This window comes from Neolamprologus multifasciatus, chromosome 20 (genome assembly GCF_963576455.1).
Source record: "Neolamprologus multifasciatus chromosome 20, fNeoMul1.2, whole genome shotgun sequence".
In the NCBI taxonomy this organism is placed as follows: domain Eukaryota; kingdom Metazoa; phylum Chordata; class Actinopteri; order Cichliformes; family Cichlidae; genus Neolamprologus; species Neolamprologus multifasciatus.
In genome coordinates, this window is record NC_140458.1 from 30040699 (window position 1) to 30066220 (window position 25522).

At 40.4% G+C, this 25522-nt stretch overlaps 2 protein-coding genes across 6 annotated transcripts in view; both read right to left on the reverse strand.

Moving 5' to 3' along the window:
- Nucleotides 1–8445: 8445 nt before the first annotated feature.
- On the reverse strand, nucleotides 8446–17169 carry prdm2a (PR domain containing 2, with ZNF domain a). Of its 2 annotated transcripts, none has more exons than XM_085145272.1 (4): nucleotides 17068–17169; nucleotides 15608–15670; nucleotides 10637–14913; nucleotides 8446–10552 (listed from the first exon to the last, which is right to left on the reverse strand). In XM_085145272.1, exon 3 carries the CDS (start codon nucleotides 14845–14847, stop codon nucleotides 10669–10671), a length of 4179 nt encoding a protein of 1392 aa, XP_085001398.1. In that variant the 5' UTR covers nucleotides 14848–14913; nucleotides 15608–15670; nucleotides 17068–17169; the 3' UTR covers nucleotides 8446–10552; nucleotides 10637–10668. The 2 variants fall into 2 exon arrangements, with proteins under 2 accessions (XP_085001398.1, XP_085001400.1); XM_085145274.1 differs by having other exon boundaries at nucleotides 16693–17129.
- Nucleotides 17068–25522, reverse strand: part of LOC146495226 (forkhead box protein J3-like) — an 85883-nt gene continuing 77428 nt past the window's right edge. For all 4 annotated transcript variants that reach the window (XM_085145277.1, XM_085145275.1, XM_085145276.1 and 1 more), the window contains one exon: nucleotides 17068–24938. The gene's annotated coding sequence lies outside the window, so the exon portion shown is untranslated. The remainder of the gene's footprint in view (nucleotides 24939–25522) is intronic.

Sequence of the window (25522 nt, forward strand, 5' to 3'; positions counted from 1 at the left end):
AGCCTCAACATGGCATTTAATCTGCTATTAGACTCAATTGGCTTCTCTCAAAATGTAAAAGAACCCACCCACCACTTTAATCACACTCTAGATCTTGTTTTAACATATGGCATAGAAACTGAACATTTAACAGTGTTTCCTGAAAACCCTCTGCTGTCTGATCATTTCCTGATAACATTTACATTTACAATAATTGATTACACAGCAGTGGAGAGTAGACTTTATCAAAGTAGATGTCTTTCTGAAAGCGCTGTAGCTATCAGTGTGTCACAAATCATCATTTAGCCTGGAGAAATAGTTTGTTGCTTTATAAGAAAGCCCTCCGCAAAGCCAGAACATCTTACTATTCGTCACTGATTTAAGAAAATAAGAACAACCCCAGGTTTCTCTTCAGCACTGTAGCCAGGCTGACTAAAAGTCAGAGCTCTTTTGAGCCAACCATCCCTTTAACGTTAACTAGTAATGACTTCATGAACTTCTTCACAAATAAAATTTTTATCATTAGAGAAAAAATTACCAATAATCATCCCACAGATATTATCTACAGCTACTTTTCGTACCATTGATGTTAAGTTAGACTCTTTTTCTCCAATTGATCTTTCTGAGTTAACTTCAATAATTACTTCCTCCAAACCTCCGTGTCTTTTAGACCCCATTCCTACAAAACTGCTCAAAGAAGTCCTGCCATTAATTAATTCTTCGATCTTAAATATGATCAACCTATCTCTAATAATCGGCTATGTACCACAGGCCTTCAAGGTGGCTGTAGTTAAACCTTTACTCAAAAAGCCATCTCTAGACCCAGCAACCTTAGCTAATTATAGGCCAATCTCCAACCTTCCTTTCATATCAAAAATCCTTGAAAGAGTAGTTGTCAAACAGCTAACAGATCATCTGCAGAGGAATGGCTTATTTGAAGAGTTTCAGTCAGGTTTCAGAGTTCATCACAGCACAGAAACAGCTTTAGTGAAGGTTACAAATGATCTTTTTATGGCCTCTGACAGTGGACTCATCTCTGTGCTTGTCCTGCTAGACCTCAGTGCAGCGTTCGATACTGTCGACCATAATATCCTATTAGAGCGATTAGAACATGCTGTAGGTATTACAGGTACTATGCTGGAGTGGTTTGTATCATATCTATCTAATAGACTCCAATTTGTACATGTAAATGGAGAGTCCTCTTCACACACCGAGGTTAATTATGGAGTTCCACAGGGTTCAGTGCTAGGACCAATTCTGTTTACATTATACATGCTTCCCCTAGGCAGCATCATTAGAAGACATAGCATACATTTTCACTGCTATGCAGATGACACCCAGCTCTATCTGTCCATGAAGCCAGATAACACACACCTATTAGTTAAACTGCAGTAATGTCTTAAAGACATAAAGACCTGGATGGCCGCTAACTTTCTGCTTCTTAATTCAGATAAAACTGAGGTTATTGTACTCGGCCCTGAAAATCTTAGAAATATGGTATCTAACCAGATTCTTACTCTGGATGGCATTACTTTGACCTCCAGTCATTTTTGACATAAATGAAGACAGAAAACGAAACAGCAGTGACGTTTGTAGGGTTACTGAAGTTTGGCTAGCTGGTCTAGCAAACGAATTAACAGAGTGTGTTACGTTCTTAGTCTAGGCGTGCATTGAACACAACAAGAAATTGACCCACTCACGCACCACTCAAGAAAGAACACAAACAGTAGTATCTTTTAAAGTGCAAAGCAGCCATTTATTTGCTTCAGCAGTGAGCAATGCCAAAAATAACAAACAACACTCCCTAATGGTCCCTATGCTTTCCTACACAAATGAAAACCAACCAAAAGACAATTCACGTACCTAACTTGCTAACAAAAAACAGGAGAAAACTTGATCAACAAAAATGGCTTCTCATGCCTACTAGGCTGCTGCAGTGAACAATATATACAAGGTGGAAAAAAAATACACAATTGCTACTTTACAAATCTATTTACAGCTATTTACAAGATTAAGGTTCTAATGCCACACGCACACAAAAAAAGGTTGTACTTGGTTATACTTGCAAATCAATGGGCAAAGATACTCTACGAAACAACGAATCAAAAACACATGTTCTTTGTTGGATGGTGGAGGCTAGGGGAGGCTAGGAGAAGCCAAGTGGCTGCCATCTGGTGGTTAAATACTGGAGGTGATCAACCAGTTATCCAATCCGAGGACAGGAAGAGACTCCACCCAACTACTCAGCAGGCACGCCCAGGTGTCCACCCCCTAAGAAAGAAAAGGGGAAAAAACCCACAGCCATCCTCTGGTGGGAGGAATCACACATAAAACAAACACTGACAACATTGGATCATAACAAGTGATTTTAGGTATTTCAGAACTATAAGATGATAAGCTGTGTGTCTTTTTCATAATAATGACATGGTTGTATTTACCTTGACCGAGTCAGTCGCCATCAGCAGATAAACTGTATCAGTCGGGCTACGTAAAAAGTGTGAGGAGCATGACCCAGTTGGCTTTGTGGTACCTTGAACGCCTTTCCACCCAAAAGTTAACAAGGGATTTGAAGAAAACGTAAAAGGCAGAGTGAGTCTGGAGCTCTACAGACTCGGCTGGCTGAAGTGTACTGAGGGCAGTACAGAGCGGATGCAGATGGGATGCATGGGATTCAACCATCGCCGCTCTAGTTCAAACTCTGCTTACAGGCCTTGTCGCTTCCTACGGGCCACTTGGCCGGCTGATGGAATGGAAGCAATATTGCTATATTTAAACTACACACCGTGCACAGTTGCGCACCCATGTCTGCTTTTCTTATTAGCTGGGCACGAGGTAGTGGTGTGCAATACTACATATTTTGGTATCGATCCGATACCAAGTAAATACGGCCTAGTATCGCTGATACCAATACCGATACCGATACTTTTTAATAAATAAAGTGGATGGCATATTGGATTGCTAAATCTCAATTAATTTTCATGACCTTAAGTGTTTTCTTGTGATGTTTCCTTTTTTATTATTAAATAGTTAAAACCCAGGACATAATTAGGACAAAGTTTATAATTAAACTAAAAAATACTTTATTATTGTGGCGGGGTGTGGTCTGCGATAGCCCTGCAGGTGAGATGGACTCACCGGCATCTAAAATCATGCCTCGCTGACTTAAAACCTGTGCTCTGCTTTTGCTGTTGTTGTTTTTTGGTGGTGATGTGTACAGCTGGCAGTGGGAGAGCTGCAGCTGTTGAATATACTGTTACAGCAACAGTGTGATTATTGTAAGGGTGGACAGCGCGTGGCTTGAGGTGAGCCGAAGGCTGGCGCGCCAGCGGAACCTGCCAAGCTGGAGATGGAGGTCGAGGTGCATGGGGGTCCTGTGGCAGTGCTGAGATGGTGCTTTCTCTCATTTCTCTCTCTCCATGTCAAAAACAGGATGCCTGAAACACATGGACAGTTCATCAGAGCTGCATAATGTTAAAAAGCCACAATCTTCTGATGTTATAGGTCCAAAGCCTACTGTAGTTGAGGTTTGGGACCAAATTATATATTTTATGAACCATTATGTAGCTCTTCTGGACAGTGGTCTGTGTTGACCTGGCCTTAGAGGGAAAAAAGGCCATTTTGAAAATCATAAATTTGGCCATCCCAGCTGCTCCACGTTTGTCCCCATCCTGCTCTTGTAGCTTGTCAGTACCATCATCCTGACCATGATCCCTATTGTCATTCCATCTTAGCATCTCATCCTCTGTTCATTGTTGGTGTTTTCCTCTTCTATCCCACACTGCGTTAGTTTAGTCTGTGATATGTTGTCACTGTAACCAGAACTGTTGCCACAAACATTTAACAACCTGTGATCTGACGTGTGCACTTATCTCTCAGGCAACAGACCAACCAATGGGAATGAACGGGCTGGATGTGACAAGTCTGAGACCGTTTGACCTGGTGATACCATTCACCATCCAGAAAGGAGAGATCACAGGTAACAAGTCTTCTTTATAAACAGATAGTTTGATCATAGTGATGTGTGAGTGTCATTGTTTTTTGTCCTCTGCTTTAGGTGAGGTCCGAATGGCATCAGGCAAAGTTCTACAGTTCTACATGAGCAGTGCCTGTCAACAAGCCAGCTGTCTTTACTGTTAAAACCAAAGATGCTGGAGAAGGTAGGTAACAGTCACATGGCCAAACACACATTGTGTGCTGTGGAATGCAATTATATTCACTATGACTTACCTGCTCCCTCTGATTTTAAACACACGGGACACTGTCTGTTCATATCACATCTTTGTAGGTGTTTTGTCTCTGGCCATCGAGGGGCTGTGTGCACAACCAAGACAGAACATGCACGGTGTCTTACCTGCCAGTGCTGCCACGAGACTACAGCATCCTTGTTAAATACAATGACAAGCACATCCCAGGCAGCCCCTTCTCTGCTAGGATTACTGGTAACTGTCTTTTTACATCAGTGTAGACCATCCATGCAGCCTCTAAGATGGCAGCCCAAACACTACAGTAAAGTAATTCATTTCCTTCTCTAAGTGACGATACCATATGAAGGTGGGTTTAGCTGCAGATATTCCACTGGACATAGGAGAGCTTGACCTCAGCCAGGGAACAGTCTCTCTTACAACACCCTCAGGGCCAGAGGAGCCCTGCCTGCTGAAGATACTATGTAACGCTCACGTTGGTGAGTGTCCGCCTGATAAGTGAGAAGTTTGCTAAACAATGAGACTCAGCAGAATCCAAATACTTTATTAATCCCTAAGTAAAAGACAGAGGGGGGAAAGTAATAAAAGTTAAAGCATGGATAAAGAATGCACACACAAGAATAAGCGTTGTTAACCCTCATCTGTTTTGTCTGTCTGTCTTAGGAATCTCGTTTGTTCCCAAGGAGATTGGCAAGTACCTTGTTAAGATCAAGAAGAACGGTCGTCATATTCCCAGCAGCCCAACTGCTGTTATGATTAAGCAGTCAGAGATTGGTGATGCAAGCCATGTGCGTGTGAGTGGACCGGGGCTGAGCAAGGCCAGGACTTTTGAGCCTGCAGACGTCATCATTGACACTCGTGATGCAGGTATATGCTCAGTGAAAGAATAAATACTAGACATGGCAAAATACCACTTTTTTACGTCCGATACCGATATCATAAATTTGGATATTTCCTGGTCGGTACAGTGTTATCCACGCAGAAGTTGATATAGTCTGTTATGCAGGTTGTTAGACCTCCTACGGCAGCTGAGATCCTTTGAGGTGAACAGGACTCTTCTAAGGATGTTCTATGACACTGTGGTGGTGTCTGCTATCTTTTATGCTGTGGTCTGCTGGAGTGGTGGAACGGCAGAGAGGGACAGGGGGAAACTTAACAAACTGGTCAAGAGGGCCAGCTCTGTCCTGGACTGTCTGCTGAAGTCCGTTGAGCAGATTGGGGAGGAGAGGATGTTGTCTGAGCTAACATCCATCATGGACAACACTTCCCACCCCTGCATGAGACTGTACGAGCACTGAGCAGCTCCTTCAGTTGTAGACTTTTACAGCCACAGTTTAAAATGGTTACACACACACACACACTTGTGTACATATCTCTGTACATTTTTATCTGTACATACAAATTTCAGTTGCTTATGTATATAGGACCACTTTGTGTCTTCCTTCTATATTTGTATTTGTATATGTATTGAAATGTAAAAATAATTAATCACGATTAAAATGTGTCCATGACTTGCAAACTGATGATGATTCATCTCATTAATCATTACACACTGCTCTCCCCTACATAAGCTGTACTAATAGGTTAATCGTATCAGTATCACCCCTGTATTTATTTGGTATTGGATCAATGCTAAAATTTGCAGTATTTTTATATTTTTCTTCGTAATATTACTGGTATAAATTTTTACATGATATAAAGCTCATATCATGATATAGTAACACCATCCGATTCCAGTCCCTAGCACACAAATTGGTGAGACAAGCCGACTCACATCTGACAGTGAGAGCTCTGTGTGGCTTTCCATGAAGATTTAATAAAAAGGGAGCTAGTTAAACAACTTCCACCACAATGCTTCTCATAATATGCAAGAAAACAGTTCTTGCTAAAGGTGGAAATGACAAATTAGTTTCACTACTTGAGGGAAAAACACACTGTTTAGGACAACAACGCATTGAAGGAGGAGAAACTAGCAGCTGATAATGTGCAACAACAAAGTAGGATTCCACCGAGCATTGCCTGAATGCTCATTAACTGTACTGCATATGACCCGAAGACCAATTGGTCCATGGATATTAGGTGTGTGGTTACATACAGATAAAGGAAAGCTTAAAGCAGCTGGCGGTACGGTTGTTGGTGCTTGACAGGCTGATCTGACTATTTCAGAAACTGCTGATCTTCTTAGAGTCTCCGACAATCATCCCTAGGGTTTACAGAGAAGTCATTGGATAATGATCAAACTTTAAACTCCACAACCTGCCTGAGTATTGTTGCAGTTATGTCCATCCCTTTATGATCACAGCGTACCCATTCTGATGGCTTCTTCCAGCAGAAAAACGCACCATCTCACCAAAGTTAAATCATCTTAAACTGATTTCTTGAACATGGCAATGAGTTAAACAACATGAGCACTCGATCTTTCCTTTTCCTTTTTAATAGAAACTTAAATAATTGTTATTTACTCTCACTACAAATTCTGCGTAGTCGTCGAGCATGTTTAAATGTGATATTTTACAGCTTTTCAAAAATCCTAATGGGAGCATTTCCAACTTTGAAATCCTTGCGAGGAAATTGGTAGACATTTGCAGCTTGAAATGTCAGCTGTAATTCAGCTACAATGCACCAAGAATCAGTTTGTGGCTCTCATGCAACATTAACCAGTATTTGTGAATTCACATAAAAACACATTTAGAATGAAGTGATAAGTTAAAAGTGACAGAAATGCCATTACTCTCTTCAGATAATGTTTGCTCTGGCCTTAAACTGAAAGAAATATTTTTAATACACTCAGGCCAGTCTATTCATCTGACACAGACACAGAAGGACTGAGTTGTGTAATGCCCTAGAAAGGCTCAACCAATAGGTACATATTAACCAGCCGCCCAGCATGTCTCTCAAGTGTTAATCTGCACAATCTCAGCTTTTGATGGGAAAAGTCTAATTAGCAATTTTAGCTGTAGGTGTGGCACATACTGGGTAGCCTTTAGTATAGAAGAACAAGGAGGAGTTTGTTGGAATCTGTCAAGACTCAATTTTGTTTGTGTCATTAGATTACTTCTATCATCGGTCTGCAGGAAGAATGTACTGAGCTGCTTTGATGCTCGTGGAAAATTTTCTGTACAAGCTAAAAGAATGTGGAAATGTGGAAAATGACCAGTTAATCAAATGGCTTCTGAACATTTTTAAATATCACACAAATACTCTCCACTTTCAAGATTTAAGCATGTGCAAGCATACAAATAGAGCATGAAAAAGCTATATATATATATAGTAAGTAATTAGTAGCAGACAATGCTAACACAAAGTTGTTTTTTAGGCTTGCCACATTTTCTTTTATCCTCCACTTGTCCAGTTTCGTCAGTCATTGTAAGGACAGTGTGCATTATGCTGATATTTCCCAGGTTTTTAGCAATTAAGTGTTTGGGAGTCACCTTATTGGTTTGAAGATATTTTTTTAAGCCTGTTTAACTTTGTTATCTTTGGCAATTTTTGTCAAGATGTGTACTAGTAGCAAAAGTACCTAAAAATACAATTTAAAATATGTTCTTTGTTGTCTGTTATGTGAAGGCACAATAACTGAGTCATCCCTTGAGTTAGGTGCCTTGTTTATGCTTGGGTGATTCATAGGTCAGTGCTAAGGAGCTTAAAAAACAAAAAACACTTCTCTGAAAGTGGTCAGATACAAGGACTAAACTGAAAATTAGTGGAAAAACAGCCAATGTCCAGAGAAAAACTTTGAAAGACCTTCAGAGAGCTTTGAGAATTCTTGCTCAAGACCACAAGAATAGAAGAAAAGTCAGATTCCTTGGAAGCAAAATATAAAGAATTGAGAGGTTTCTCAACACTTCTTCACAGTAAAGTAAAACCGCATGAGAATAAATGATAGAAGCTGGTAGTGAGTTGCTCCTGTTAATACATAACTGTTTTTTCAAGAATTGGGTGCTAGGATGGGAACTGTGGATATTCTTCCATGCACCAGAGACGAATAGTGCCCCCCCCCCTCTCCTTTAGAGTGCAGAAAAACATGAATGGATTTTTCAAACAGAATGTGGTAGTGTGGTAGAGATGCAGTGGTATTACATTATTATCTACCGTTCTCCTCAGGTATCTGCCATTCCTGAAGTTAAAGTAAGGAAAGTGTGCCACCAGCTGGCCATTGTTGAACACTTTCAGAACACAATCCAAAGGCTGCAGGTCTTTACTGGGATTCGTTAAACTCAACTTGATCCATTAGATAAAGTTTCATATAGACTCCACAAAAAGCTTTAACATTCTCAATTTATTCTGAACACTTGCTCGAAAAACAAAACAAAACTTTAGTGCAAATCATACAAAGAAATTGTTCAAAGACTGATAACATGATTTTTAAATTATTAATAAATATACATGACTCAATTTACACTACGAAATGCTACAAGCACTTTTCACAGTAAAATAACAGTCTCCCAAACCGTTCTGTACATCCAAGATGTTGAAGACTTTCTGAACGAAAGCAATATTATCAATAATGAGTTTGAAAGTCAAAAATGTATAAGTGCCATTACTGTCCCTCAGATACAGGCCATTGTCAAGTTTTAGTTTGAGCAAATTAATAACACTCAGTTCAGTCATAACACAATTACTACCCTGTATAGCACTGGAGCAAACTAGTAGCTTAGAAATTTTTAAATAAACAGATACTTTACTGACATGATGCCACAAACATTTTTATATGCCACTAGAGGTTTGCTGCACAAAAAACAAAAGAACCCAAACAAAACAAAAACAAACCAAAAAATGATCATATTCCCATACTGTGATTGATACATGTTGGACTTCATTTTACGCACTTCACACATTAAACTGTTGACAACTGCTGCACAGATTATAAGCAATGATGTAATGCTTGTATGTTACAGATGGAAATATCTTAACTGACTGCACATTCAGTAGGGCCAACACTACAAAAAAAAACAAAAAAAAAACACAAACAAACACAAAAAAAGAACAAAAACACAAAAAAGAAAGCATTTGTAGAATAAGTGCAAAATCAGGTGAGCAAATTAAGACAGTGAAGCCAAAACAAAGATTGGCTCTGTCAGTGTTCTTTAGACATGAACTTAAATGTAAAGCCAGCAGTGGTGCATCAGAATATTAGCACAGTATTTCTGTTTGGGAGTGCGCTGTAAATTCACCAAACTGCAGAGCTTCCCCAGACATTAAGAATTTATCTGTGGTGTCACACATTCAAAACGGCTGCAAAGGCAGCGCTGCGTGCTCAAGCAAAAGCTTTCCTGGTACGTTTTTTTATCTCGTTTTTATGACAAGAAATGTCACATCAATGCAATAATTCAAAGCAACTTCTGCAAGGCCTGAATATGCAAATTGAGCTGCAGTAAGTGATGGTGACTGTATTTGGGTGAACCACCTAAGTAAATTCTTTACTTGGGAAACACAGAATACTTGTTTTTACCACTTTTATGACACATTTAGTCATATTATATACATTAGATGGCACATAGAGCATTATTAAGAGAACTCCCATACACGTATATACAGTAGCAGCTCGGCCAATGACAAAATACGGTTTTGTACTGAGAAGGCTGTAGCATTAAATCAACTTAATCTTACATTCTCATGATGAAAAATGGACTTTCCCAAGTATTAAGTGACGCTGCTCAAATCCATAGTTGCAATTTATCATGATGCTTGTCACCAGTGTTACATTACACTATGGTTTTGTATGATTCTGTAGGCTGAAGTTCAGAAACAATCATACACATTTACATTTTCTTATCTCTGGCATGTCTTCTGGGTACTTACGCTGGTTACTTCCTAACAGGACAACAAATGATCAGAGGCAGTGTTTAAGGCCTAACTGCATCTCAAAAAAAAAAAAAAAAAAAAAAAAATCCATCCTAGATGAATGCAACTTAAATCACAAGCTCACAGACAGCATGCATTAAGAGTTTAAACCAAAAGGCCACAGACAACAGTTAAGAAAAAGTGCAAATGCATGCGGGAAATGATTGCCACCTGCCATCGTCTAACCTAATGAGCAGAGCAGCCCTTCCAGCTCAGTTTTCCCCCCCACTTCCTCTTCAGTTTGTGACATGTAGCAGTCAGATTAACTTCAAGTGCAAATCCAAGCCGTTGACAGAAGGTTTCTGCAATGAAGGATAACTCTACAAAACTCCAAAAATACTACAAAAGCGTTGAAAGACTTGGTTATACACAAACCTACTCACTGCAGAATCCTTCATGGTCTGTTGTAAGTGTCCTGAATCAGTTTATTATACAGTATTCTGCAGCCTACAAGTCTGCTGGGTTTACAGTGTCGTTACCAGTTTCCTCCCTTTAAAGTCACTGAAGGAGATCCATACAGCAGAGTCCTGAGAATAAAAATAAAACAGATTTCTTAACACAGCCGTGCCGAGAACTTACACACAAGCTATGTGTGCTACTATGTTTGCTACCTGCTGATCCCCGACCGCCTGCTGTGTAGTCATCAGGCTGAAGCGCTCTGCTTAGCACTGCCGGTAACCGATCCGGTTGCTTCTTCTCTCCTCTGGGTGGGAGGCAACTCATCCTTTTGCGGTGCTGTCTGCCGAGGTTTGACAATAGTTATTTTGATGGGAACTCCTTTGACGCTGTGCTGCACTCTGCTATACTGCCGCATGGAGGGGTTAAAAGTGCGAACAATGGGAAGCTCATTCAAGGTGGGCGTCTCTTGTTTTGGCTGCGTGCTCTCTTTTATAATGATTTTACTTCTTTTGCTTGAAAAGACAGTTTGCACTGGTAGGATGGCAGGCCTCTTTGCAGAGGCGGACGTCTGGAGTCTCGTTTTATGTGGAGGTGAGCCTTGTTGTTGCTCTTCACCATGAGGAACCCCTCTATGCAAGTGTCCATCGTTTTCCTTCGTCACAGAGATCCCACATTCTTTCCTTTTCTTTACCTCTTTAGGTTTCTTGGGGCAAACAGCCATGTGTTTGGTTCTGCTGCGACGCATTGTGAATTCCCTGCTGCAGTGTGGACACACAAATAATTCCTGTTGCTCACCCACCTGTACAGGTGACATTTTATTTGATGAATGCATGGACTTGTTCCTCTGCGGCATGACCCTTTGGGCAAACTTTTTCTTCCTTTTGTTAAGTACTTTGAACTTTACAGGTGGTTCCTGGCTAGGTTTGGACCTGTTTGACTGACTGACTCTGTTTGAAGCATTTAATCCATTTGTAGAATTGGTAGTAGACAGCACTCCATTTTGAGATTTTGCAAAGTGACGTAGAGGTATGGGATTCTTTCTGGGTGTGTATCGCCTTTTATCACTGGCATTGGCACAAGCCAAGATGTGCTTGTGGAGCTCTGGCATGTTATCAAAGCTTTTTCCACATTTGGTGCACCGAATGGCTGTACTGAAGGTCTGTGGGATGTTGTGTGTAGTGAAGTTTGTGGCTGAAGCCAACGAACCAGCAGGTGATCTGTTGTGGTAAGGAAATGGAGGGGGCTTGAAGCTAGGATAGTGCTGGTTAATGCCGAGACGAACATCAGGCCCTTTGATTTTGCCTCCATCTGAAGCCATGACTTTAATTGTTGTAAACAGTTCTTCAGCACCCACGTCTACTACACCCTCTTCCTTTTTCACCAATTTCTTGAGTTCCTCTTGAGCTTCAGGTCCTGAAGCATCTGTGTTGACTTTAGCTGAATTGTTGTAGTTCTGAGGTCTTAGTTTGCCTTTTTCTTCTTCTGTATGAGTACACTGCTGGCCTGGATGCAATTCTTCCTGATGCTGCTTCAGATTGCAAAGATAGACAAATTCTTTTGTACAAGCACTGCAAACATAAGTCTTCCCAACACCGTGGAGGCTTGATCGATGGTCAAGTAAAGCAGAGGGTTTGCCAAAGAGCAGCACACAGAACTCACATTTGTAGGGCCAGTCATCAGCATGGTTAGCCACATGATGACTAAGTTCCTTCATTGAATGGAAAAGCTTATCACACACATTGCAGATGAAATTCTTGGTGAATGTCTGCTCTTGGACATCATTTTCTGGATCATTTGAGGATTCATCTTCATTAACTTTCTCAGGAGAGGGAGCGGGTTCAGATGAGATTTCAGGTGCGGAAGCAGAACTGTCAGTGGTTTCCTCAGGTTTTGTGGTTGGTGGCTCTGTCCCAACTGAAGGCTCTGGGTCAGAGTTTGACTCACCCAGAGGAGGACAATCTGATACCACTGAGGTGGAAGTGGACAGAGTTACAGATTCTGCGATGGAGGACACAAGAATAGTGGGTTCCACAGTTTGAGCACTGGGAACAGATACAATCTGTTGCTGTTCTACGTGATTAACAACCATCTGTGTAGGTGCCGGAGGCTCAGCTGTATTTTCTTGTAAGGTAATTGCAGCAGGAACTACATTCCCTGGGGCTTCAAGAGCTATTGTACACTCTATTAACACAGTGTTACTGGCAATGTTGTAAGAGTTGAGTAGGGAATCACTTAAAGTTACAGTGGGTGTGAACGGCACTTCTGTGACAGGTGCTGAATCAACTATTGGTGGGTTGAGAGCTATTTGATCAGTAAGAAACACATGGCCAGGTAAATTTAGTGTTGGGTCAAGTGGTTGGGAAAGTGTGACAAGATTTGCAGAGTTTGTAGTGGCAAACGTAGGCGTTAAATCACTCTCAGAAGAATTTAATGCATTTTCTGTGCAGATTACCAAGGGTTCAGTAGTTATATTTGGGCCCAATACCTGGATTGGTTGGCTCGAAGCGGTGGAGATAGGTGGCGGTGGTGCCAAAACTGTGATTAATGAAGGAGCAGTAGGGAGCATGGTGTGTGCAGCTGGGGAAGCAAATGCTATAGTGCATGGTGAAGCTGGTTGCAAGGCGACAGGAGTCAAGGAGGCAGATGATGGAGTGAGAGAACTGTGGGGTAGGGTAAGTCCATAGACAAGTCCATCTGCAACAGGCTCCACTGGGGTAACAATGTTTGAACCCGTTACTATGGTGAAGTCTGTGACTAAAGGAGCCTCAGAATTTGCAAGACTTAGGTTTTGGTTTCCGATTTTTATCAAAGATTTTTCCATCGTTGCTTTTTGTTCTGCTTCATTGGAAAAAGCCTGTGAACCTGAATTTGACATAGTTTCAGATTCACAAAGGCTCTTTTTTTGCAAACTCAAATCAAGCACAGCATTAGCTAAAGCTACATCTTCTTGTCTTTTGACTGTATTAGAAAGATCCAGAGGTTGCTGGTTACAGGAATTACCGCCTGTCACAGGGGGCCAGTTGTCTGGCAAAACAGGTTTCACTGCTGTCTCCGTTACGGATGTAGTAACGTCATCATTGTCACTGACTGTTTGGTTCACAGGTGAACTATGCTGGTTTTCTATCTGCCCTGTACTTACAATATCAAAATCTCCCAGATCTGACGATGATGACTCTTCATTAGATGTTGGAGTCTGTTGTGGAGAGCCTGTTGGAGAGCCAGTTCTTCTCTTAAACTTTCCTGTTCCAGAAGGTAGGACAGAGATAGAGACAGGTGAGCATGGCTTCTGACCATCTGTAATGAGCGCAAGTGTCGGTTTAAGGCCATCCTGCTTTTCTAGGAGCTGTTTTAGCTTTGGTGACAGAAACACTGTTCTTTCTTTCTGCACAACTGTAGACTCTGTATTCTGAGGAAGTAAATTCTCTATTAACGAAGATACAAGTGATGATGAAGATGAAGACACAACTACCTCAGACTCCAATTCAGTTTTAATTTGTGGTAAGAGAGGTGGTGTTGCAGTTCTCCTCTTGGCAAGTGGTTGACCAGGTATGTCATTGCTTATAACTGAATCTGCATTTAATACCTGGCTGATATGAGAGGGGTCCAGAATCAGGGCATCCAGTCCAACTAGAGTCGAAGACCCAGAATGGACCTCAGCTGCTTCACATTTACTGACTGTACTTGTTGACACTATCTTTCCATCAATGTAAAAACTCAGATTCTCTGAAATATTGCTAGAGACATCTAACATGTAATGTTCTTCATGTTCCCCTTCTTTCTCCACAACAGCTGCAGGCGGTGTATTGTCACCGAGCCGTGTTTGCTGCTGAGATGATTCACTGACTGTTCTGTGAAGGTTTTCCTCTTGAGGCAGCTGAGCTTTTTCCACATGTGTGAACTGCAGCTGGTTCTCATGAACTCTACGCTCATGGCGTCTCTTGTTGGTGTGGGTTGTGAATATTTTTTCACAGTACTTGCACGCATGATGCCCCTCTGATACTTCTGATGTGTGTGGTTGATCAGTGAGATCTCCAGCTGACAAAAGAGAAGTATTAGAGGTAGTCGTGGATGACGTATGAAGTTGCGTGACTGAATCTTCTGAATCCAGAGCATTTGACTTTTCATGCGGCAGGTGACTTAAATTTGATGGAAAAGACCTTTTGTTTGTATTGGTTTTGTATAAATGTGCCTCATCATTAGCCAAAGCATGGACCTCCATGTGTTTTTCCAAGGCTTGCTTGCTGGCAAACTGTCCTTCACAGTGCTGACAGGGGAAAGAGCTCCCATCTTTCTCAACCTGATAATGAGACCTCATGTCAGGTTCCATGTTGGAGTTGACTTGGTAGATCTCCTCTTCTTCCTCCTCCCCTATCTCCTCACTGCCTCCAAATTCTGGTATGTACACATGAGGAGAGTGCTCCATCTTCTGTGATGTCTTGATCCAATTCTCTTAAGTATTTCTGTGACAAAACTTTGGCAGTTGTCACACCTATTGAAAAGAAGAAAAAAAACAGAAATATTGACAGTAAATATGCCTCAGAAAACCATATGAGGGACATTCCCTTTCTTTGACACCAAACACAGCCAAGAATAGATAAAAGCAGTTGGAAACCGAGTGTTTGATGTGGTCTGAACTATGAGGTTTTGGCTCATATTTGAAACTTTGGCCATATTTAATATGAACATGGACCTCAGACACAGTATACATTGAACAAAAATTAAGATAGCATAGAAGATCCCTTTAACTTCTACTTGACATATATGTCATTTCAATTTTAAAGATGTAAAGCTGTTGAAGACAAATTGTGTTTTTTTATTTATTAATAAACACACATCAAATTGCCAACACCTGATTTACCTCAAGAGAAGTATTATTACTAGCAATCAGGGTATTCAGATTCATTATTGTAATTGTATGGGACCGTACATAACTCCAACCATGGAAATCCCTCGTGGATTCAAAAGTATTTAAAGACAAAACAAACAGACAACATATAATTAAAATAATATCAGTCATCACTAGAATATCCTCTCAAATGTCACCACCTGCTTGCACATCAGGGGTGGTCTGACTGTTGAGATTCACGCTCTAATATTGCAGCATCTCTGGATTAAAATTAAAAGAGTGTGTTCAAGGGCACAATTTTTGTAAAATAAAACCCAAATGAATTGCAGCATCTTACCATTTTCACGTTTAGTACAGAGCAGATGTTTTCCTTAGCAGATGATCGCACTGAATTTTCTTTCTGATGGAAGAAGACAAAACACATGGAAAAAAAAACAACTATCAAGCCAGTTCCATAACACTGGATGACAGACAAACTCAAACTGCTAATGGGTGAGAAGAGTGAAGTGATCAAAGTAAGCAGAAGTGGCATGAGAGTAGTTGAGCTGGATGCTTTTATCTTTCTGGCTTACTGACTGCTGACTATGCTTTCAATGTCTTGTTAAGCTGTGCTGATGTGAGAAGGATCATGAAGCATCAAATGCAACATAAGATAAAAGACACTTAAGGGGAAAAAAGCTGCCATGTCAAAGTTATTTTCTGTAAATGTTTAATTTCAATTACAAGTCCAAAAATACTCATAATCTTTGTCAATGATGACCTCATTTAACCTGGGTCCCTTAAATTACCTGTTAAACTTATTACATTCAATTCACCTGGTGATGGCCGCACAGCTTTTATTTTTCCTGCCTTTAATTTGAGAAATAAATTGGTGCATTTGGACATTCATCTTCTTGTTGGTTTAACAAAATGGCAGGCCCATCCTGTCCCTGATTTGTCGTAGCTTCTTAGGACTGCACTCGCACTAAACAGCATCAAAATTAGCATAAACCAAGCGTTACGTCTATTTAAACAGTTTTCCCGTTTAAAACATGTATTTTATTCATTCAGCATCACTGTTGATTTACTAGCGCACTTGCACCGAGAAGAGGAAACGTAAACAAAAACTCATGCTAATGCACAGACTATTTCCCCTATATTGCAGATAATCCCGTGGTGCGTTTCTGTAGCGCACATATATCAAAATCGTGCCGTTTTCACAAAACAAAACTGTTCCAGCACCATTCAAGGGCCTGCGCACTGAATAATTAGAGGCAGTCTCCAAACATTCAATTAGGATATTCATTAAAATGTGCTGAAACGCGTTTATTTAATACATATATCACGTAAAATGTAATTATAACACACATTTGTGAATATTTTATATTACTATAATTGTAATTCGGAATATCTTTGGAGTGCGTTCGCGCACATCTGCTTCACCTGGTTTGATGACGCTCCCCGTCCTTGCACCATTGCTAACTGGTCACACAACACGTCGTCATATTACTGTTTTGCTACACAGGCTGCTAGCTCGTCCACTGAAAGGTCAACTCACTTTTTGAGTACACACATTTAACTACCCCCAGGATGCAAGAAAGTTGCTTTCAAATTATGCACTTGTAAGTGCCAAGGTCTCGTGACAATGCTGTCAGCAAAGTGAGAGAAATCAGCTGTTATCGTCCATTAAAGTATTAACGATATGCTGCTAGCATGAATGCTAGCTCGCAAGCCCTGGCTAAATGTATCGTCGAGTTCGCGACACAACCTTCAAGAATAAGTCAAATGAAAGTGCACGTAAAGGTTTCGCGTACATACTCGTGTTTGCAGACAAACCGCCGAAGATGGACTTATAATATTCCTCTTGAGCTGCTAGTAGACAGTTGTATTTTCTCCCCTTCCTTAATGCACCAACAAGGTTCTGGCTTTCTGATTGGTCAGACAAAATGGATGTCAAAATTGGTCCAATCAAAAGCAGCGTTGTTAAAGCCCATAAAAAACTTGAAAGCAAAAGCACATACACGCTATAAGCGAGAGGCAGCCAAACTGTCGTTTCAGATTTAAATGTGAATATTAATGTGGAGCTTGTTTATTTATTTTTTAATAAATGTTAGACATACAGCTCCAGTTCTGCTGACTTTTACTCTTTAAAAACAAAAGCACATTACACAAAGTCCCATCTTCATGTTTGTGGTTGTGAGTTGTGAGAAATCCTCTGTTGATATATTTTTTAATTTATTTTATTATTGTAATTGCTAGCTTTAAAAAATGGTCCTCAACCGGAGGCCTGGGAGCTTGAGGGTCCTACACACTGTATCGAGTGCTCTTCTCTCAGCGCTTGGTACTCGCCCAGCTTGTCGTTGCCTTCTTATATTCTTATGGCCAGATCAGAGTGCAATATTTACAAAAAGACACAGTGGTACCAAACAGCCTCTTTGGATAATGTGCTGGCATCCGACCCACAGAGTGAAAGGGGATAATGGCCATTTCAATCTTGCTGAATCTCATAATGAATGATAACAACAGGGGATATTTTAATTTCTTTAAAAAACAAAAACAAAAACAAAAACAGTCAGTGCAGTGTATGGATTTGACCTGTAGAGGGCGGCATATAATAAACTCAGTGGTGCACCTTCCATGCGGGTAATTCTGAAACTTTGATCATTTACAGTAGGACCAGCGCGTTTTTAGACATTTAGAATAAGTAATTCATCCTAGTTCTAACAGTGTTTAGTAGAAGCGTAATTTCAGTTTTTAATTGATAAATGTATAAATATAACTGTTTACAAAAACGTTTCTAAGGATGGAAGGTAAATAGGCACATATTTTTTGGTTCATTTACAACTTGCATCGATAGTTAGCTGTTAAATAGATGTTTCCACTTGAATTGGTACATTATTTTCAGGTCTCCTTCATTACAGTTGTCATTTTGTGTCAAGAAAACAGAATTCCCAGTGTGCTGGAAAGTTGAAGTTTCACGATGTGAGCACTTCTCTGTTTTCCCTTTCTAGACAAGGCACTGGCTCATATTAAGCTCACATCTACATTGACAGACACTTGGCATCATGTTCACTTTAGCGTAGCATATATACATTTCTCCTCTATATTCCCACTTGTAAATTCCAACTTTGAAAACCTGAAGTAGTTGGTACAGTGTGGTATGGTGAGCTGATATGCAGTGGCTCTTTAGGGATAAACAGCATTAGGTGGCACATAGTTCATTTAATGGCAAGTTGACTATGATGATGTTTATTTATAGCTTGTCATAGCGAAACCTACCCAGAGCTCCAGCATGGCTTTCACAGCTGATGGCAATTCCAGCTGTGGAATTATAATGAGAAGTTTCCAATTGAGTCTGCTGGTCAGACACATCTGTCAAGTCATCGTCTAAGCAGGTGCTGAGTGCCTGGAAGTTACGTCAAACACATGGCTAAGCAGTTGGAAATGTGGAGAGGAGCTTTGCAAATAAAAATGCGAATGAGCACATAAAATGTAGAACACAATGAGTGATCAAGCTGTACTGTCACATCATCGCTTTATTAACTCAGGGAAAAATGTTAGCTTACACATAGAAAATCTTTGCAGTGACACAAAAAACCCTTCTGTGTGCTGACTTGCACAAAGATAAAGTGTGTTTTTAAAGTTGCTTTTGTATCCCTGAGTTTATACTTTCTCCACTCCAGACATTTTATCAGGGAAGAAAAATAATTTAGTCGGATTAAATTGTGAAGTGATTTTGTCATTTATACATTTAAGATAAACATGTTTCATGACTCTATTCATTGGTTTAAACTTGGAGACAGTATTTAAAACAAGGGATACTTAAATGAGTTCATGTAGTAAATGTAACAGCTAGTTTGTGAGCTATAAGGTAAGCCAGTCTATTATCCTAGTCTAAAATTATTGAAAAATATTTTCTTTTGTATGTTTTGTTTTTCCTTTACTGTTAAATACAGTTTTCTGTTAGTCTTTGTTAAATTTACTGTGCAAAAGTCTTGATCCACCCCTTATTTCTTGATATTTTGCAAGAAAACTGGGAAATAGATGGAGCAGTTCATTAAAAATGCAAACATATATGGAAGGAAATACAGTGTATATATTGTCCAAAAACAGAGTTTGCATGATTCTAGCAATGTTGAAAGTAGGTGTTTGTTACGACCAAAAACTACTCTGTCTGAACTTTCTTAGACAAGCTTTCTTGTAATTTGTGTAAGTAGTTTTCATGAGTAATTCTCCAGGCTTCTTTAGATTGATGCTGTCTTTTGTTCTGTTCTCTGTCAAGATGATCTCACGTTGCTTCAATAATGTTTAAGTCTGGGACGTGGTGGTACCAATCCATGACTGTGTGTTTTTCTATCAGGTAGGCTTTTACTACATTAGTAGTGTGTTTTGAATCATTGTCATACTAAAAAAATGAAGCCATTGTATTCCATGGTGGATCAAACTCTGACAGTACTTTTCTGTGTTCATAATTTAAATTTTGACAAGATCACCAACACCACTGACGGAAATTAAGCCTCAAACAATGACAGAAGCACCAACAAGTTTTGCAGACACTCACTGCTGTACCGCTCTCAGGATCTTCTCCGACATATTGATGATAATTTCAATCAATCAATGACCCTAAAGTTAGGGCATCCACTGGCTATGTTATGCTGTTGGGAATGTTTGAGTACTATAAATCGTATGAAAGTTGTACAGCGTGGTCCTGATTATAAAAGGAAACATTTCTATCCTGATAAGGTGAGCTTTTTTCCACAATAACACCTCTGTCTACGGGGTAACTCAGGTCAGTATGAAAATTAAGTTAAGTTGAGTGTTAAGTTCTTATGGTCAAAAAATAGAATAGAATATTTTTTTATGTCAAAAGGTTGAACATTTGCTAATATTTTTGATGAGCGATTAAGAAAGTAAACTAAAGAAAAGTGTGTCCTGTGCAGCAGGAGCCAGTTTGTGCCAATAACACTGTGCACAATGAAACCTTCACCATCATACAAGGCAAAGAAGGAAAGAGAAAGACGTGTCCTACAACATTCTCATGTATCAGACACATTACTGAGTACACTGGTACAAAAACAATAAAGGGTCTCTTATAGGAGATGCATACCACACACCCAGACAAAGACTTGCCTGTAATCAGACATGTCATGTCACTCGGACCAAATAAAAAATTTATTGCTTCGTGTTGTGGAATGCCAGATGTTCAGTGAAGAATATGTAAATGTCACCTACAAGTACAAACTGTGCAGCATAAAAACTTGATCCTACACACATGTGCATGTAACTCCAGCCCACTGTATTATATCTTGTACTCGCACACATCACACTTACACGCTAATAATCCCCTAAAGTCCATATAAAGCATGTGCCCTTCAAAATCACAGGCCCGATTTGCTTTTGCATGCAAACACACATTCAGAGGTCACACTAAACCCCATCAAGGAGCATGCTGTGTATATATAGACACCGTACACACGTATATAACTCATAAAGGCGCATACAGCATCAATCTTCTACCTACTCTACTATCTCCACCTCTTTGTGAAAGCAAATTCAGTTTTCTCCTACATTATCCATAATATATCTGACCACACACACACACTGTTTCTGCACGTCACTCAACTTTGAGCACCCTCTTTAGTTTTCCACCCCCACTTGTGGGCCCAGCTGTCTGTGCCACTCAAAGGTCTATAGGCTGACATTTTTTCATGACATCACAAACCCCTGAACACTGGTGAACCGTAGGATCATATTCATTCAACTCCAAGAGATGAACACTGCAGATGCACAGGCACTTATCTGAGAGTACGCTCATGTTTCAGCTGACATTTGGCAAGAGGTAGGTCACCTGTCTAACACAGGGCAACAAGCCAACCAGTTTAACTAATTACTGGTAAAAATTTAGTGGTCAGTAAGGATAACTGAAACCTGTGCACCATTACCACGACACATTTTACTGCAAGACTGTATCATGTAAGTACCAATTATAAACATCTATTTTCTTCCTCTTATCCAATTCAGGGTGAGAGGCTAATACAGAGAGACAACAACCGCTCACACTCACGTCTTTGGACTGTGGGAGGAAGCCGGAGTACCTGGAGAAAACCCACCCGGACATGGGGAAAACATCCAAACTCCCCACAGAAAGGCCCCAGGTAGATGGTGGAGTTGAACCCAGGACCTTTTTTGCTGCAAGGCAAGCGTGCTAACCACCATGCTGCCCGCAATTATAAACAGTATAGTGACATCTTTTAAAAAAAAAAAAGCTGTTATACGTTAACAGTGTTTTATATAAAAAAAAAGAGCTGTCAAATCTCATTAATGTTACCTAAACACTTTTATTAGTTCCCTTCCTTTTCTGTGTCTTTCTGTGTGGCGTGCTGTGTTATTTAACTATTTAGATAAGTGAATCCCAAAATGTTGATTCTGTTCATCTGGACGTAGCGTTTTCAGTGGGAGAAACGTTTCGTCACTCATCCAAGTGACTTCTTGAGTCTCAGCTGACTGCAGGTTTCCCCAACCTTATAAACAGCACATTTGCACAATAACTGAAAGCAGCCCACTGAATGAACAATGAGTGACGAAACGCTTCTGCCACTGAAAACGCTACGTCCAGATGAACAGAATCAACCCTTTGGGGCCATATAAGGTAAGCAGCTTCACTTGTAAACAGCCAGTCTAACAGAATCAGCCTGGTGCTGATTTTCAGGTTTGTATTTAGAAATTCTTTTATTGTTATACCGTCTGTGCTTCAGTTGTCCTGTTAGGATTACATTTTGCTGACCGAGCCAAACATGATCCCACAAATAATAACGATAATCAGTTTTCTCCTTTGTGGACTACGTCGCAAAAACATGCAGCTCACAGTCAGCTGTGAGTGATCGGGAGTGATCTGGCTGTCACAAAAACAAACTCACATCCAACAGTCTTAAGTTTAGGCGAAAGATATCACCGTATCCATCTGTCCGCTAGAGACGAATGATTTCCTCCTTCCTCTCAGACAGATTTTCAGTTATCCCCCCAGACGCGTACAGGAAGAGGAGGCGGAGTGGGAGGGGGACTTTTTGTAGTGACTAAAATCTGATGACCACATTACTTGGATTTGGTTAATATATGAAACCTGTACAGTCCAGACGCACGCAGTGTGCCCACACAAACACAAAGCTCACATTTATGCCTGCACGCCATACAAACAGTCGGATGAGACACAGACCTGCGTGTGCTGCTTCAACCACGCGTCATGATGACTTTGAATTGGACTCTCTCTGCAAATGACACACTTTGATTGGTGATCTTAACAGCTGCCTTCCCCGAGACATTCTGCTGCTGGATGACTGTTATAATGCTTCTAACATGTGTTCATCGACTCAAAGTTGGTGATTTAGATCTCTGTTATTTCTCTGTGTGTGTGTGAGTGCACATGATCAGGGCAGGGGCCCACCCAGGAAGTGACTCCACCTTGTAGCGATGTACAGAATTCTCCCTTGCTGAAGAAGAGAGCAGCTTCACAGCCACAGCCCATAGGGTCTCCATTTGCCCTTCTCAAAAGACTCCATTGTTCCCAGAAGTCTGAGGCGAGAGAGTGAGCTAAAGAGAGTTATGAAGTAGCCGTTGGGGCAGAGGCTGGGGTGGTGGGTGTTGGGCCGCTGCCTAAAACCACACGGAGGATAGGTTGCCAGAGACAGAGCATCTCTGTGCGGCTCACAGCCTACTGTTGGAGCCTTGCCCCAGCTTAACAGCACCGTATGAAAAGCCCCGCAACACGGCACAAAAAAACACACCTAACTGTCAGAGGGCTCAACAGACCCAATGATTCAAGGCCGTATGGTACTCCATATTTGGTTCTGTTTGTGTGCTTGCTAATAGGGGCTGTTTTTTTTTTCTTTTTGAAAATCTGAAGCATTACTTAAACGGGCCAATCACAGTGGGCAGTTGGACACTGCCCCCGGGGAGGGTCGTTAATAACGTTGGCATTTTGAATGTGGAAACAGAAAATAAGTGTCATGTGATTTTAACTGTCGCAAGTATTTTTCCAAGTTAAGAGCGGATAAAGCTCTGATAAAGAGTAAATTCACTCAGAGGTGTTTCCAAGCCATGATCGTCTGCAACTGATAGGATTCGAAAGGGACAATAAACAGCAAAGAGATGTTTTCCAAAGACAAAGGGCAGCTTTTAGAGAATAATTTAGTACAAAAAAATATTGTGTTTTAAATTTTTTTTATTGAAACAGTATGACCAAAAGCACTGCAATTAAATAAACGTTTTGAACGAATCAGACGGCACAAATTAAAGACTCAGAAGTGATAATATGCAGCAAAGCAGAAGGGGTGGGTGGGACGGGGGACATGTATCGTTGCAAACATTTGCAGTGTCTGAAGCTTGTTCATTAAATATTACACCACTCATTCAGTGCACATATTAAATACGTTTTTAAAGCAAGCAGGGGTAAGCCGAGACGTCATTATTTGTACATCCATGTGACACACTCTTGCAAAAAAAAAAAAAAAAAGGCATAACTGCCAAACACTTTGCACTAAAACAAAGTGCAATTATAAATTGTCATCCTATGCATGTGATCTAGGGTCAGGTCAACTGAAAGAACTGGATGGCTGTTCTGGTATTAACAGAAGCACTGTCAAGACAGTGTCACTGCTATGTCTGATAACCAAAAGTGCGAGCCTTTATAAGCCAACGGGCCAAGTTGTTTGTTTTGGAATGGGTATCAGTTTAAAAGTACATTCAATTCACATTTTTAATGCACTTCCAAAAAAAAAAAAATCCTCTTAGCTAGCTAGAGAATACCAGAGACAGTGGCACAAACCCTTCTGCTAAATTTCACAGATATGTATTAGGTTTTTATATGTAAGTGTTAAACTGGGCAGAATGTCACGTTACTCTTGCAAACGAGGGGTGTCTTTTCATGTCTGATGACCCTCAGAGCTCACCAGGGCCAGAAGCTTCATCCAGTTGGCCAACATATTAGGGGCTGCATGACAGCATACTCTATACCGGTGCTCGTGGGTGCTTTAGCCACAACAATAGCCTAAGGCTGCCTGTACATAGTGTACTGCATATTCCATAATATCAAATGCCTAGCCTATGCGAGTGCAACATATGAGAGTAACTGAATGCAGTATAGTCTTTGTCTAGCACTGTATATACATCCAGCAAAATTGGCAACAGTATTTCTTGTTTTCTTTCCTAATCCCAGCCTCCTTATGTCTTTGATTTGTAAGTATTTCTAATTTTTATGTCATTTTTCTTTCTTGATATTAATCTAAGTCAGTTACTAAATTGCTTATGTGGAGGACTTACCCCTGTCTTGTCTTTTTTCTACAAAATGCATTTGAAAAGCCTGAAATTCTTCCTGACATCCTGTTGTCACCTTGTTTTGTTCTCTTTAACAGCTCCTCGGGATCAGGAAGTTTGCAGGGGCAGGTGAGGATTTTGGCTCGTGTACCCCTCTTGTCTCACATACATGCAATATATACATTAAAAAAATAAACCCCCACCCTCCCCACCCCGTGCCCTTCGCTTTTGTTAACACAGTCCAGAGTGCTGGTTAGGTTTGCTTAGTTCTGGCATCGCGTGCTTGTTTTTAATAATCAGAAATGACGTCACAGTTCAGTAGTTCAGAATTTCCAGAACTTCGCACGGTCCCGCTGCTTTGTAGGCTTTTTCCTCAAGGTCTGTGGGATACAAAGAGAGATCCGGTCAGAGATGGAAAAGATTTTTTTTTTATATGATTGGCAGTTAGGGTTTATATTATTTTAAAGTTAATTCATCGGGGGACTTGTTAAGTAAAATTAGATGGTGAACAAAGCTGGGTTTTATGCATAATTCATAGATTACGCAGCTTCAAAAGTCGAAGGGAGTTTAAAAAAAATACACAATTTTCAATTACTGCGAAAAAGTTTTTTTGTGTTTTTTTTTTTTTTATTTCAAACAGAACAATAACTAAAGAAAATCTGATTATTGGTTAACTTATTAAAAAAACAAACAGATGGCAATTGCTCTGGTTAGCAACCTTGTTTCTAATGTACAAAGCCCCTGTGTTTCTAGGGATCAAATCAAGTTGTTAACACAAAACCCCTCTAGCTGACGGCCATGGGCCATGTAGACCGATACTAAGTCAATAAACAAGCTCATTTTAAGGCCACTTGTCACCATGAATGCTGGATTTTCCACCTAGAAGCATGGGACTCTATGTCAGCAGACAAAACTGTCACTTCATATGGACTTGATCTACTTTCAGGATGGAACGTCTGTGTTC